This window comes from Drosophila serrata, unplaced genomic scaffold, assembly GCF_035046125.1.
Source record: "Drosophila serrata isolate PLE 108 unplaced genomic scaffold, ASM3504612v1 contig_272, whole genome shotgun sequence".
NCBI classification, from domain to species: Eukaryota; Metazoa; Arthropoda; class Insecta; order Diptera; family Drosophilidae; genus Drosophila; species Drosophila serrata.
This window is the reverse complement of record NW_028257170.1, coordinates 3,164,687-3,177,793: the sequence shown is the minus strand read 5'-3', so window position 1 is coordinate 3,177,793 and position 13,107 is coordinate 3,164,687. Positions and strand designations below refer to the sequence as shown.

The window sequence follows — 13,107 nt, the reverse complement described above, 5'->3', positions numbered from 1 at the left end:
CATGGGGTAGGGGGAAGCCCCTTCTTCAATTCAGCCAGCAAACCATCATATTTGTTGCATGATTATGTGGTAATTGCGGCTGTCAATAAAACTCCCCCGTTTTATTCTTTACAACCGAAAGCTACGCCTATATTTTCCTTATGAATATGACACTTAAAAAAAAAAATTTATATATGTAGGTTGTATTTTACAATTTAATTCGATGTAAGAAATATAGGAATAGGGAAAGGTAAAATAATTTAGGAGTGACTTAAATTGTATTTAAAGAATATATGACTTTACATTTAGGTTCCTTTTAGATGAAATTTACGATCAAGTCTGATACAATAATATAGATAGATAGAAAGAAGAAGAATTTCTTTGTAAATTCCTTTAAACCCCTTTTATTTCTCTCCGTGCATATAGAAGAAAGATGGATTCACGATGGGTTCCGTTCCCCACTATGATTTAGTTTGACAAAGGAGTGACATCCAAGTACTTAAGTGATTTCTTTACACCTTTTATGGAGTAGTTAATGCGGTATGCGCACAAGTCTCCACATTGAGCAAAGTCATGCCGGGTGTCCCATCACCCTTTCCGATCTTCTGTGGCTCCCGAAGCTCCTCTTGAACCCCAAAAAGCAACGATACACTCTATCCCGATTCATGGCACCCACCACAACCACAAAATCCATACAAAACCCAAGCACTTAGCTGCGGCTTTTTTCTGTCTTGATTTTTTATGTATTTTATTTTTTATTTAAGTGCCTGGGAAATTATTGAATGGACTTTGGAATTGTACTCCTGTTCCATAATCGTTTGGTAGATATCATTGGGATTAGAGTTCAGTACACAAATCTCAATGGGAAGCTACTCGATGACCTTTGATGGGGAATTAGAAAGAGTTATTTAGTTTATAAAAGAAATACACATAAGTTTTAGTTAGAATTTTATCATGAAATTATTTATTTAATTTGAAATAATATGCTTAATAAGGATAGCAGTAGGAAACCTTAGTATAACCTTGCTTATCCATCTATGGATTACCTTGGTCTCACCTTCCTAGATTAAGCTTTAAAAATACTTAAATATATATTATTAATTACCCAAAAAAGACTAGTACCCAAGGCAAAAGTGAAATCTGCATACATAAATCATTGAAATCGTTTAAATCGAATCGAGTCGTATTTTGATAACTCTGTTTGCCCGGCTGACTAACAATTTCCGTTCCATTTGTGCAACTGTTAGGCTCAATTTGGACCCCCGGGCCAGTCGCCGGCACAGTGGGCGTGTTATGCTTGTTACTCACAGATATTGCGGCAATTGCATCCAAAGTGGTGGTGGGCCCCAAGATCTCACAGAGTCTCAGTGTCTTGGCCTGGCTTTTCAACGCTTCATCGCCGGTTATCGGCCATGCCCCAATCCAGTTGGAGCGTTTAGTCTCCATCTGTCTGTCTGTCTGTCTGTCTCTCTGACTGTGTGCCTTCCTGCCTAGGTGTTAAGTATCGAGAGGCTCGGCCAGCAGCTTCTCTCCAGCTTCCTTCCAGCGCGATCCAAATGCGACTCCGATTATATATCCATCTGGGAGTTCCAACAGAGCGGAGACATTTATCGCGCGCGTTGGTGTCGCCTCTATCTGCGGTATGATGTGCGATGTGCCGCGTTTTGTTGTAGGTGCGGAAAGTGGTCCACACGAGATCAGGGTGTAGCTATCGAGTCGTCTTTGCTGTTCCGCCTGCGACTCCCCGGCGAGTGGGTAGCAAATAAAAGCGCCAAAACACTTAATGCATTTGGAGCAGACACAGACACTGCAAGAAAAAGTATTGAGATACTTTCCAAATATAGTGGGGAAAATGTATTACAAATTGTATTAAATGTTAGGAATTTATAAACAATTTTTACTGAATTTAATTGTCATTGAAGAGAGGTTCCTTTAAAGAACCTTAAAGATCACAAAGATTTAAAGTATTTTTGTGACAGAAAGAACTCTTAGAGATCTTCCTTAGAAAGGACCCTAGTTTCCTCTTAATTTTACTTAAAAATTTTCCTCAGTGCTGGGACCCACCCCAGCTCCGGTTCCAGATAGCCCATAAATGGAGCTCCAAGTCTAAGATTGGTAGCCTGGGTGCGTCTTCCTCATCACCGTCACCATCAGCCTCAGTCGCAGCAGCATCATCATCATCGCCGTCGTCGTCGTCATCCTCATCTTGAGCGTGTGTGTTGAGCTTGTTAGCAAAAACAAAAAAATAAATAAATAAATAAAATAAAATAGGGAGGAAAAGAAGGGGAAATGAGGGTAGGAAAGCAACATTCGCCGCTGGGTGTTGGCCAATCTTTAAAGATCAAACAATAAACTTAAAGATCTGCCGGGCAGCCCCCTCCTCCCTCCTTCTTCACCGCCCTTTTGCGCCTTCGACATGCAAATTGTGCAGCCGAAGAAGTGTCAAACAATGTCAGTGGGAGAATGTGTCTCGCAATTGAAATTTATTTGCACTACAATTCACCGCTGACAATGAGAGGAGGCATTGGGATGTACTACCTTACTTTGGCACCAGCTCAGCCCAGCCCCCCTTTCACCCCGTTGGAAAACCCTCTGCCCGAAAAAGTCACAGTCGGAGCTAGCGATCTCTAACCCGTCAACTCGTCAAGCTGTGAGCGTCAATCCACAATCCACAACAAAGTCAACGACGAGGAAGACGACGGCCAAGCCTGCCTTGAGGATTACACTGGGCGAAAATTGTTGGGTTTATTAAGTAGTTTCAGTAGAAAAAACTATTCCTTCTTATTAAGAATTGAATCGAAGTTCAGTAACCAATATTATCCCTCCCTATTAGGGCTTAAATTGGGGTTGATATTCCGCAGCCTCTGGTGTTCTCTTCCCTCTTGTATATTGCCAAAACTTTCATAGGCTTTTCCAGGGCTTTCGAAAAATTTAGACATCCAAATATCTAATTTAAATATTAAATATTTGAATATATTCTTTGGATCCAAAGTTCTTTTGAAATACCAATGTTTTATTTATTACCTCTAATAAAACTAAACTGTACTCATTACAACTGCCTTAATTTCAATTAACTGAATTTCCCATCTATATTTCTTTGTATACAGCTTTCTCCCTACATATTTTCAAGTCTCGAAATTTTCTCTCAGTGATTGATTGAAGCGCAGCCTCATTCAAGAGCCGAGGGCTTAGAGCTCACTGCTCACAGCTTCTGTGCTGAACCGGGGCTGGCGGCTGTGATTTCGCCAATTGGCAATTGCCTCCTCCGGTGCCGTGAGCATTTGCAAAATGTCAATCTGGTGCTGTGCATCAATTCAAGTGTGAAATAAATAGAAACGAATTCAGGTCCCAAAGTCTAGCATTTTGCTATAATTTTCGCGCCATTTGCCGTCGCCCAGGTCCCTCAGCCCCTCAGCCCCTCGATCTCTCTGTCTGTCTGTCTGTCTCTCTGTCATTGGGTCCGGACTTGAAGCGAAGCTATGCTGAAAGTATTTACAATTACGCAAAGATTGATTGAAATAGATTTCGGATTGATTGGCTGCTGGTATGCACATCGGTTTGCAGTTTGCTACCAAGTTCCTGGGAATCGGGTAAGCAGGTTTTTTTTTGTTTTTTGGTGGGGGTTAAGGAGGTTAAGAGCTCCTCCGGCTGGGATAATTTCTAATTAAGCTGCCAAAGCGGAGAAACATTTTATGCGACACATTTTGTCCCATCGAAGCGGTGACTTCTTCCATTTCTACTTTTTATTTTATTGATTGCCATCGCCGCAGGAGTCTGAGAAACCAGCTTTCTCCGGCGATCTCATAGATCTTTCGCAGATCCCAGCCAAGCCCAATCAATGAAAGAAACTCCAGTTCATCTAAATATTTATTTGTATATTTATTTTTTGTGGTGATAGCAATAATAATTTTCTTGATTTGCATACCAAATCATCACACGGAATGGGAAAAATACTTAAGCAAACATTAATATTAATAATTTATGCTATTTGCTATACAACTTTGTGCGCCTTTGCTTTACATAATCGCATCTATATACTATATACTACATATTATATATTATGATTTTATATATTTTGCGTAAATGTAAAGAATTTGCTAATTGTGACTAATAACTCGAGCGAACTAAACCTCAAAACGAGTAAGATTACACAGAAAAATTTGTCTACCTTCGAGCTATATCTATATAGAACGATTTGCGGGTGCTTTTAAACTAACAAATACTTTTGGGGATCGGAATCGTCTAAATATAGTAAATCGTTTAGCATTATACTGTATATATGGTTCATAGCTTAGAAAGAAAACGAATCTTATGGACTATACAAATTCCACTACGATATTATGCATACATATATGCGATACACGAGAGATAAGCTGCCTTTTTTTTTTTGTTTGCATATTTTGCTACAGTTTCTATTATCTTTTATCATTTGTTTAGCTTTTCCTTCCACATTTCTGTCGAATTTGTATTCTTGCCGACCGAAAAATTTGTTTATAATTCATTGAATAAAATTATCGATATGGACAGCATTTGTGTTATACTTTTTCGGTCGATCGATCGGTCCCCCCATATGCAAATATCTATCTTTTTTTCGGGGGCCGATCGACTTTTGCATATTTTGGCAATTTGGTTAGTTGTTTTAAACGATGTGATAACATCTTGGGACCCAAAACGGCACGAACTCGTATTTAGCGCTTGTTAATCGGAGTCCGGACTCCTCCGAGTCCGTTTTATGTTTCGCATTATTTATATAACTCACATGCGTTTATTGTCTCGTATGTATATTATTAATATTACTTGTTTTGTTTTGTTTTGTTTTGCTTTTATTTATCTCTTGTTTTTTTTTTTTGGTGGTGGTGTCCTAGCGGGGGGCTAATTTTCTATTGCCTCGATCGATCTTCAGTGCCTGATAACTGTCATTCGGAAAGTGTTTTTGTTTAGACTTTAGTGGTCAAATCCAAGGCATTGGAGGTGGCCACCTTGACATTGGCTGGTGATTCTAGTCGCAGACGCTTCCCATTTTCACTGGAGGCCTCGATGAGTTCGTCTAATTTCCTTTTGATGGTTTCACTGGCCTCGGTATCGCTTAGGATGCTGTTATTATTATTATTGTTGTTATTACTGATACTGTTGTTATTGTTTAAGAGGGGTGCCTGCTTCCCTTTCTCCTCAGGGATCTCCTGTTCTGTCTCCTGAAGCTGCTTCTCCTGCTCCTCTGGCTGATCCTCTTCAGGTGTGATCTTTAGATCCTCCTCCTCCTCCTCCTCCTCTTCATCCCCATCTTCTTTCTCATCTTCCGCCTCTTCTTCGGCTTCTATTTTGTCACCTTGACTGGAGTTGTCAGGTTCTGGATCCATTTCGGGACTACTGCTTTTGCTGCTCAGCGAACTCCCTGTAGTTTTCATACTCAAATCGATGGGATTATCCTGGCCAGGACTGGGATTAATGTCCACTTCAGCCGTGGTTTCCGCCTCTTGGTGGTGAGCTGGTGAATGTGGCGGCGTCATGGAGACCACTAGATCTTCCTCCTCTTCATCCTCTTCGGCACCATCTCTGATTTGCTCTGCCCGCATCTCGTCCTCCTCCTCATCCTCGTCGTTTTGGCCATTGCTCTGCCGGCTCTTGACCCTCTCACGGCCACTCTCCGAGTTGGGAGTGACCAGTGCTGATATGGAGTAGTCCTGCTTTGAGTGCGGCGGTAGCTTTGTGGTCGGCGGTGGACTATGCCTTTGGGATTTGAGAACTGCGTCCAGATAGAAGCGCTTGGTCAGCTCATCGGCTGCCCCGCCATTGGTCAGCAGGTGATTGTTGTTTGCATGGCCACTGGGACTCCTCGTTGGTGCCGGATGATCCTCCTCCTTGAGGTGCTGCTGCTGCTGCGGAGGCGGCGGTTGGTGCTGCTGTTGCTGCTGCTGGTTGCCAAAGGGCGAGGTGCCTGGGGCAAAACGCTGACCCGCACCGCTGGAATTGAAGAGATGCTGCACTGCCGCCGCTGCCACGGCCGCCTGCTGCTGCTCCGGTGTGGGTTTCAGCAGACCCTGGTGATGGGAATACAGGGCGGGATGGTAGCCGGGGAAGAGCAGATGCGAGGGTGGCAGGAAGGCGGGTGGGGGCATCACAGGCATAGAGCCGAGACCCGGGAAGGGCAGGGGCAGGAACGGCGACAGATCCTTGCGCAATTGTGGCGGTCTTCCCGGCACAGCTCCTCCTCCTCCACTCGCCTGAGTGCCATCTCCACCGCCGCCAGCAGCTCCACCGGCCGAGGACTTGCTGCCCAAGTGGAGCAACGGATTACCCCGCACCGAACTCACCTCCACGGAGCTATCCGAGTTATGGGAGTCGGGGGAACTCACTGAGGGCGAGGCCACCACTGGATGCTTAAGGGCACCATACTCTCCCGCACTCTCCAATCCCAGCATCATGAGCTCCTCCTTGCTACGCACTCCTCCCCCTCCAGCGGTGGCTGCGGCATATAGACCCGGATAGCCACCGGGATGACCCAGCATTCCCAGTGCAGCTGCAGCTGCCGCAGGTGGTGGGACGCCTGACATGGCCTTCACTCCATTGGGCATACCACCAGCTCCTCCAGAGCCACCGGGAGCTCCTCCTCCGCCAGCCTGCTGGCTGTTGTGGTGCGCTGCCATGGCGGCCACCGCCTGCTGTTGCTGCTCCTGGAGCAGACAATGGATCTTGAACCAGTTGGAACGACGACCATAGCGAGAGCCACTCTTGGACATGCCCACCATGAGGCACTTCTTCAGGCGACAGGCCTTGCAGGCGGTGCGGTTCTTCTTGTTGATGATGCACTCGCCATTGTTCTTGCAGTCCGAGATCGACGAGAGGTTGTTGTACGACCGACCGAAGAAGGACTGCAATGGGAGAGGAAAGTTGGGATGTTAATAAATATTAATTAAAATAAAATATGTAATAAATGTATTAAACATTAAATCCCTGAGTGCCTTCAAGGACTCTCTCTTTAGAGAGTCAAGACTCCGCCCTTATCCAACTTCTTCTGCTACCCAGCCCATGATGTCATTCCCTTAAACGTTTTCAATGCTCGACAATAATAACTCATTAAAATTTGTGATGATTCATCTTTCTTTAAAAACGCTCTTTGAGCGCCGAAATATAAATAACAAAAAAATAAAGAAGCTGGGGCAAAAATAAAGCAAATCGACATGCACAAGCGACGGCCAGGCTGCCACCTACACCTTCGGCATTAACCGTTGGCTGGGGCACCACAATCAATTGCAACAAAGCAAACAAACAATTTAATTCAATGCGGAGGAGCCATGAAAAGCTGAGAAAGAAACAAAAATACCCAAGCGACAGACAGCAACATGTTGCCGGTGCTGCTGCTGCTGCTGCATCCACTGCTGCATGTTGCAAAGGTTATGGCTGTGCAACACTTATGCCAAGTTGCAATGTTGGCAGTAAATCACCAACGCTTCACGGCCTGCCCGGCTTTGCAATCAACCAAAAGGGACAGACTGCCTAAATAACTGACTGAATGGCGGCACTGGGAGAAATGTGTGACTAACTTGTTGAAATATATATAATTTTTTTTTTCATTTGTTTATTAATTAATTTTGAAAATACACTACAATTTATATTCTTAATTTTTATTTAAGCTTAGCTTGAAAGCTTTGGGGAATATGTGATTTCAATTAACAATTTAGCAAAGAATGCACTTAAAAATTCTCAAGTAGGAATTCTGATCATTATTCTTTGTTAAACTATTAATTGCTCAGTAGTTTGTTAACAATAAAATCTAGAAAGGTGCTACAAATAATATGTTGAATAGATATTTTATAAAGTTTTAGCAATTTCTAATATTTTTAGATTATATTTTTAAAATCTGCTATAATGCCCGAGTTCAATTTAGGTGTGACACCTGATAATTGGATGATTTGGTTCTGTTTTGAACTACCTTTGTAAAACACTTTTCTATACCTTTAAAGCAATTGGAAAGCCGTTTCTTTTTGTTACAAGATCGTCTTATGTTGGGCCTTAAAATATCTTCAAGTGTAACTGCCAGACTCTGTGTCAGTTTGTCAGTATTCAAGTTGGTTGCCGTCGTTTTCTGATCGTAGGTGGAGCTTTTGAATGGAAGAAACACCGAAACATTGAAACACCGGTGCTGATGCTGACGACGAAGCGCAAAATTGAACAGAAACAGAAACAGAAACTAAGCAAAAAAATATCCAAAGAGAAGCAGAAACAATGCGAAAATCCACTTTTAAGGTTAATTGGGCATCAAGATTACTGGGTCGGAAATGGAAATGGAAACGGTCGAGGAGGGGGATGGGGAGGAGGAGGATCTGGTGCCCGTTCTGGCGTTTCTTCAGTTTCAGTTTCGTTTCAAGAAGTCAAGAAGCAGCCCAGACGGACGGACGACTATTTACAAGTAATTTTGTGCATCAAGGCAGATTCACTTTTGTTTGTTTTGCTTATTTTTAGTTCTCTTTGGGCCCATTTACTGTATATTTTTGTTTCTTGGCTTTTTACCCCTTTTTTTAGTTTGTTTGTCTTCTTGTGGGCGTTAAATTAGCCAAGCGAGGCCCACGCCATTGCGAACGAGGCCCAAGCACAAATCAAATAACGCTGACCCACAAATTGTACGTTAGTTGACCTTTTCTCCTTGGCGTGGGCAAAAAAGAAAAAAAAAACCCCCAACTAAATACGACGACAAGAAAAAACTATACAAAAAATAGAAATAAATAAATAAAAAACAAAATCAAATCCCGTGAACTGAACTCGAATCGAGTTGGATCATCCCACCATTAAAGGAGTATTCGTATTTAAATCAATTATTTGTGGGGCGCTTTGTTTAACTTTGACCTTAGCCTGGGGCATCCCATCCATTTGCGTTGCCATGGCAACTCCTCCTCCTCCACCTCCTCCTCCTCATCAGCATCCCCTCAACATTCCGGCTTCAGCTCCATCTCCATCTCCAAGTTGGGGTCTCTCGGAGCTTGGCCTCATAACTATTTCTGCTTAGCGCTTTTTGCATCACGAAGGCGGCGAATTCGATTTATTGAAATCGATTGAATCGATTGATATGAAACAACTTTGGGCCATAGCGAGGAATGCCCGATTGTGTTTGAAAGTGTTTGAAATTGTGGCCAAAATGCGAAAAGGGTTGGCCATTTCGAATGGATTTGTTAGCGGTATTTTAACTGGCTTGTGGTATGCGCTTTAATTGAGGTCTTTAGTTAAGTATTTTGGTGCAAGAATAGTTTTTTGTGGAATTTAAATATTTATAGTTACAAGAAAGACAATAAAAAATATAAGATATATAAAAGGATTAGAATTTGTAATCTGGCTGCCAAGGAAAAGTTTAATTGAACAATATAAATACTTTTTGAACTCATAATCAATTAGTTCTTAAAGAGCTAAAAGGGCAATTACCGTTTAATTAGGAATTTAAATATTTTGAGTATATTTCAAGTATAAGATGCATAGCAGCATTGTTAAAAACGTCATTTAATTCATTAACTAATTAATTCTTATCAAAGAAAAGCTGTATATAAAAATCAGTTCTTAAAACGCTGCTAGGGCAGCTACAGTTTAATGTGGATTTAATATATGTGGGTTTATAAAAAAGGCAAAATTTAAGTATAAGATGTATAGCGCCATTTTTTAAAAGGTCTTTAAATTCTTATCAACAAAAGTTTTATATAAAAAGCTTAAATCCTTTTTGAGCTAATAACAAATTGGTTCCTAAAATGCTGAAAGGCCTTAAAAGCATCTCACATTTAAATAATTCAGTTAGATAAATTTAAAAATACCATCTCCATGTTATCTACCTTCATATAACACCCTAAAAAACAAGCTTTAATTATATAAAATTTCGATATCAAACTCACCTTGCAACCCTCGCATGTGAAGGCTCCAAAATGGAATCCAGCCGCCGGCTCTCCACACACCTTGCACGTCTGATTCATCTGCAATGGAGAACGAACAGAAAACAGGACATGAGAATGGGATTGCAAATAGTTTCAGGAGGGGGAGGGAGGGAGGTTCAGGTAATCTCTAACCTCCCAGCCTCAATATCCACCCACCCCGGCTCAAAAACTGAGGCAATAAATTCATAAAATTTCAATTAAAAGCAACAGCAAATCATGACACGCGCATCTGGAGCTCTCCAGGAAAAAAAGAAAGAGAATTGGAAATCCAGCCGCCAGCAAAATTCACACGCATTAAAAATTAAAATGCAAACATAGTTTGTCATATCGCAGAATTGGTATCAACAACAACAACAAAAAAACAGAGCTCGGCGAAAATCGAAAGGCGAAAAACGAACGACGACAAATGGAAATGGGAAACAGGCCCAAAGGAGCAGCCAAACAAATGGCCAACCAACCAAACCCGACCATGAACTCCAAGCACTGTGATTTATGAGGGAAAATTGCTAAAATACCTATGAAAATAATAATAAATATAAAATAAATATTATTACAATTTACTAGTTACATCAGTTCCTTTGAAAAGTGATTTCTTTATAAATTCAACTATTTAAATACCTAATTTTTCATGGAATTTATGTTGTAACTTCCCCTTATTTTTCTCTGTGCTTTTGCCCAAGAGTCTCTCCTGTTGCCCATAATAAAATATGAAGATGGAATCAAATGAAAAATTGCCCCAGAGCACACACACACACACACACACACTACACTCTCTGAGCAAACAAGCAACATTTGCATTTATATGGCAAACCCCTCACCTTGGTTTTCCCCCCCAAAGTAGGCTCAACTTGTGCCTGAGCGGGAATATTTGTTTATTTATTGCGAGCGAAATGTTTATCAACAAATTGCCATCAATTGTTGTTTTGGCGAGGAGTTGCTCTGGGTCCCTCTAGTTTTTTTTTTTTCACGGTCAGGTAGGGGGCTCAAAAGGAAATTGCGTTTTTCTTATTGCCACTTGTAGTTGTAGTTTGCAATTGGAGCAGAAACTTCAATGATGATGACACGCGCACATGCAAAGTGGGGGGAAATATCCTGGGAAACTATATATTACTAAGTCATTAAAATTGGGATTGAATTTAACGCTCAGACCAATTGAAATGCTTTCAAATATATCAGAAAAACTAAATGGAAAATTGGCTAACCAAACTGGTAGCCTCAGCTGCAAGCACTCTTTTTGCTGCCGAACGCTTTTGTGTTATGTTTTATAGCACCAATTGGCCCACAGGCGATTCTTGGCCATAATTCTTGGCGGCAACAAACAATTTGGCACATTACAAAGTAGGAGAAAGCACTCAACACATTCACTTTTCTTCTTCCCATCGTGGCTGGGGTCTCTTGTAAGAATGCCTATTGGCAATTGGTTTTCAGTTCGTTCAGGTCCCGGGGTTCCTTATTTTCTTCTTGTTGTTGCTGCTGCTGCCTTGTTTGACTGTAAAACATGCTAATCTGATTTCGTGTTATGTGTTGAGTTGGAGGCCCGAGTTTTGGCCCCAACTTGAGGTCTCTGGGCCCCTCTCAGTTGGTAGGAAATAAATTTCCTACGTTTAGGTTTCATAAAGCGTCGTCGGGTCTGGGTCTGGTCGCTGCCTGCCTGGGATTAATCGACAAATAAAAATCACATAAAATAAATTAAAAATTATGAGTTTCAAGTTTCAACAACCTGTGGATTGGCAGCAGATTTAGTTTGATTTTAAATCACAACCAGAGACTGAGAGACAGACTGAGAGAGAGGGCCAAAACACGTTGCAGATGAGCCTCGCCGTGAAATTTATGCAGACAATGTGCAATATTAAAAAGCTATAAACATTTATTTTACAACAGACAAGCGACACATTCTTGGGCAGATACTGGAATGACTTTTTTTTGAAGAGGGGAAGTGGAATGAAGACAGCCTTTTTAAGAGGGAGTTAAGTGGCCAGGAACTGAGAATCTTTTAGATATTTGCATCAATATTATATTTTTAATTTACAAGAACGAATACCACTTTGATTTTGAAGTTAATTTCTAATTTCTATAATGCAAGAGTAATTTTTAAATATTTTTATATGCTGGAATACAGTTTCATTAATTGTTGGATATACTAATGTTGTATATATATTATTGACTTCATATAATAGGCCTGAAATAACTACCAATATATAATTAAAATCACTTTTACAACTTGTACTATTCAATTTGATCTCTACCATCATACACTCTTCGCTCAGACCTGTTTAAATCTCTTTAATCACAGCAAAGATATATAACTTTTATTTTGTGTTTTGCATATTTAGGTAAAGCATTTAAAGTCACAATTAGCCAGGCCATTAAGTGAAAGTGTTATAAATTAAATGCGAGAGCCGCATCTGCACAATTCAAATTAAGTATATTTATATTCACTATAAAAATAACCTTTTTTTTTTTGTTTGCCTTGTCAGACAATTTGTTTTTTTGCGAGACTAACAAAATATTTGGCAGTGCGCAAGTTATTGATGGCATGCGAATATTGATGAGTTTTTTCGACTGCATAATGCCAATTTATTTTAATTAGTTGGAATAATTTCCACAAAAAATAAAAGTTCCCCCCAGTTCGCCAGAAGTGCAACAAGTTGATCCAAGACAAATAGACGCCAGCAAAGAATAACAATAACAATAAAACATAAATACCAGCAAAAATAAAATAACTTCACCAGTCATCATCCACAATAGTGGATTTGCTGTTGTTGATTTTGTGTGTGATTAATTATGGCGATTGCTGTTCTGTTTGTTGTTAAATGTTGTTTGGTTGTTAACCTTAACGCGCAGCAAAAATAGCAAGTAGAATTTATAATTTTTCATGCCCCGATGATGCAATGATAAAATAATATATATACATACGTACACACACGATAATAAGATGCTTTGTTATATGGCTTATTAAGCTCGACAAATAAAAGATGCGGTCGCAAAAAAAATACACAAAACAACAACAAAAACTAGCAAAAAATTAAATAAAATTATTAAGATTCATTTAAGGCACGTTTACTCCAGTTTCGAGCTTGGAAGCCGTCAAGAGCTAAGTGCCATTAAGACCAAGTCCAAACGCGGTTTTAGTTTCTGCTTATTTCAGTTGTGATTTTTTTGTGCGCTTCCCTCGCTTCTTAAAAATTATGATAATTGCCTGACCTTGGCTGGTATGTAC

General features: G+C 40.6%; 1 protein-coding gene across 3 annotated transcripts in view; it reads right to left on the bottom strand.

Moving 5' to 3' along the window:
* Positions 1-3,833: 3,833 nt before the first annotated feature.
* Positions 3,834-13,107, bottom strand: part of knrl (knirps-like) — a 104,317-nt gene continuing 95,043 nt past the window's right edge. For all 3 annotated transcript variants that reach the window (XM_086834208.1, XM_086834209.1, XM_086834207.1), the window contains exons 4-5: positions 9,849-9,926; positions 3,834-6,848 (exon numbers count right to left, since the gene is read on the bottom strand). In XM_086834208.1, coding sequence (XP_086690334.1) covers positions 4,917-6,848; positions 9,849-9,926 — 2,010 coding nt within the window. In that variant the 3' untranslated portion in view covers positions 3,834-4,916. The remainder of the gene's footprint in view (positions 6,849-9,848; positions 9,927-13,107) is intronic.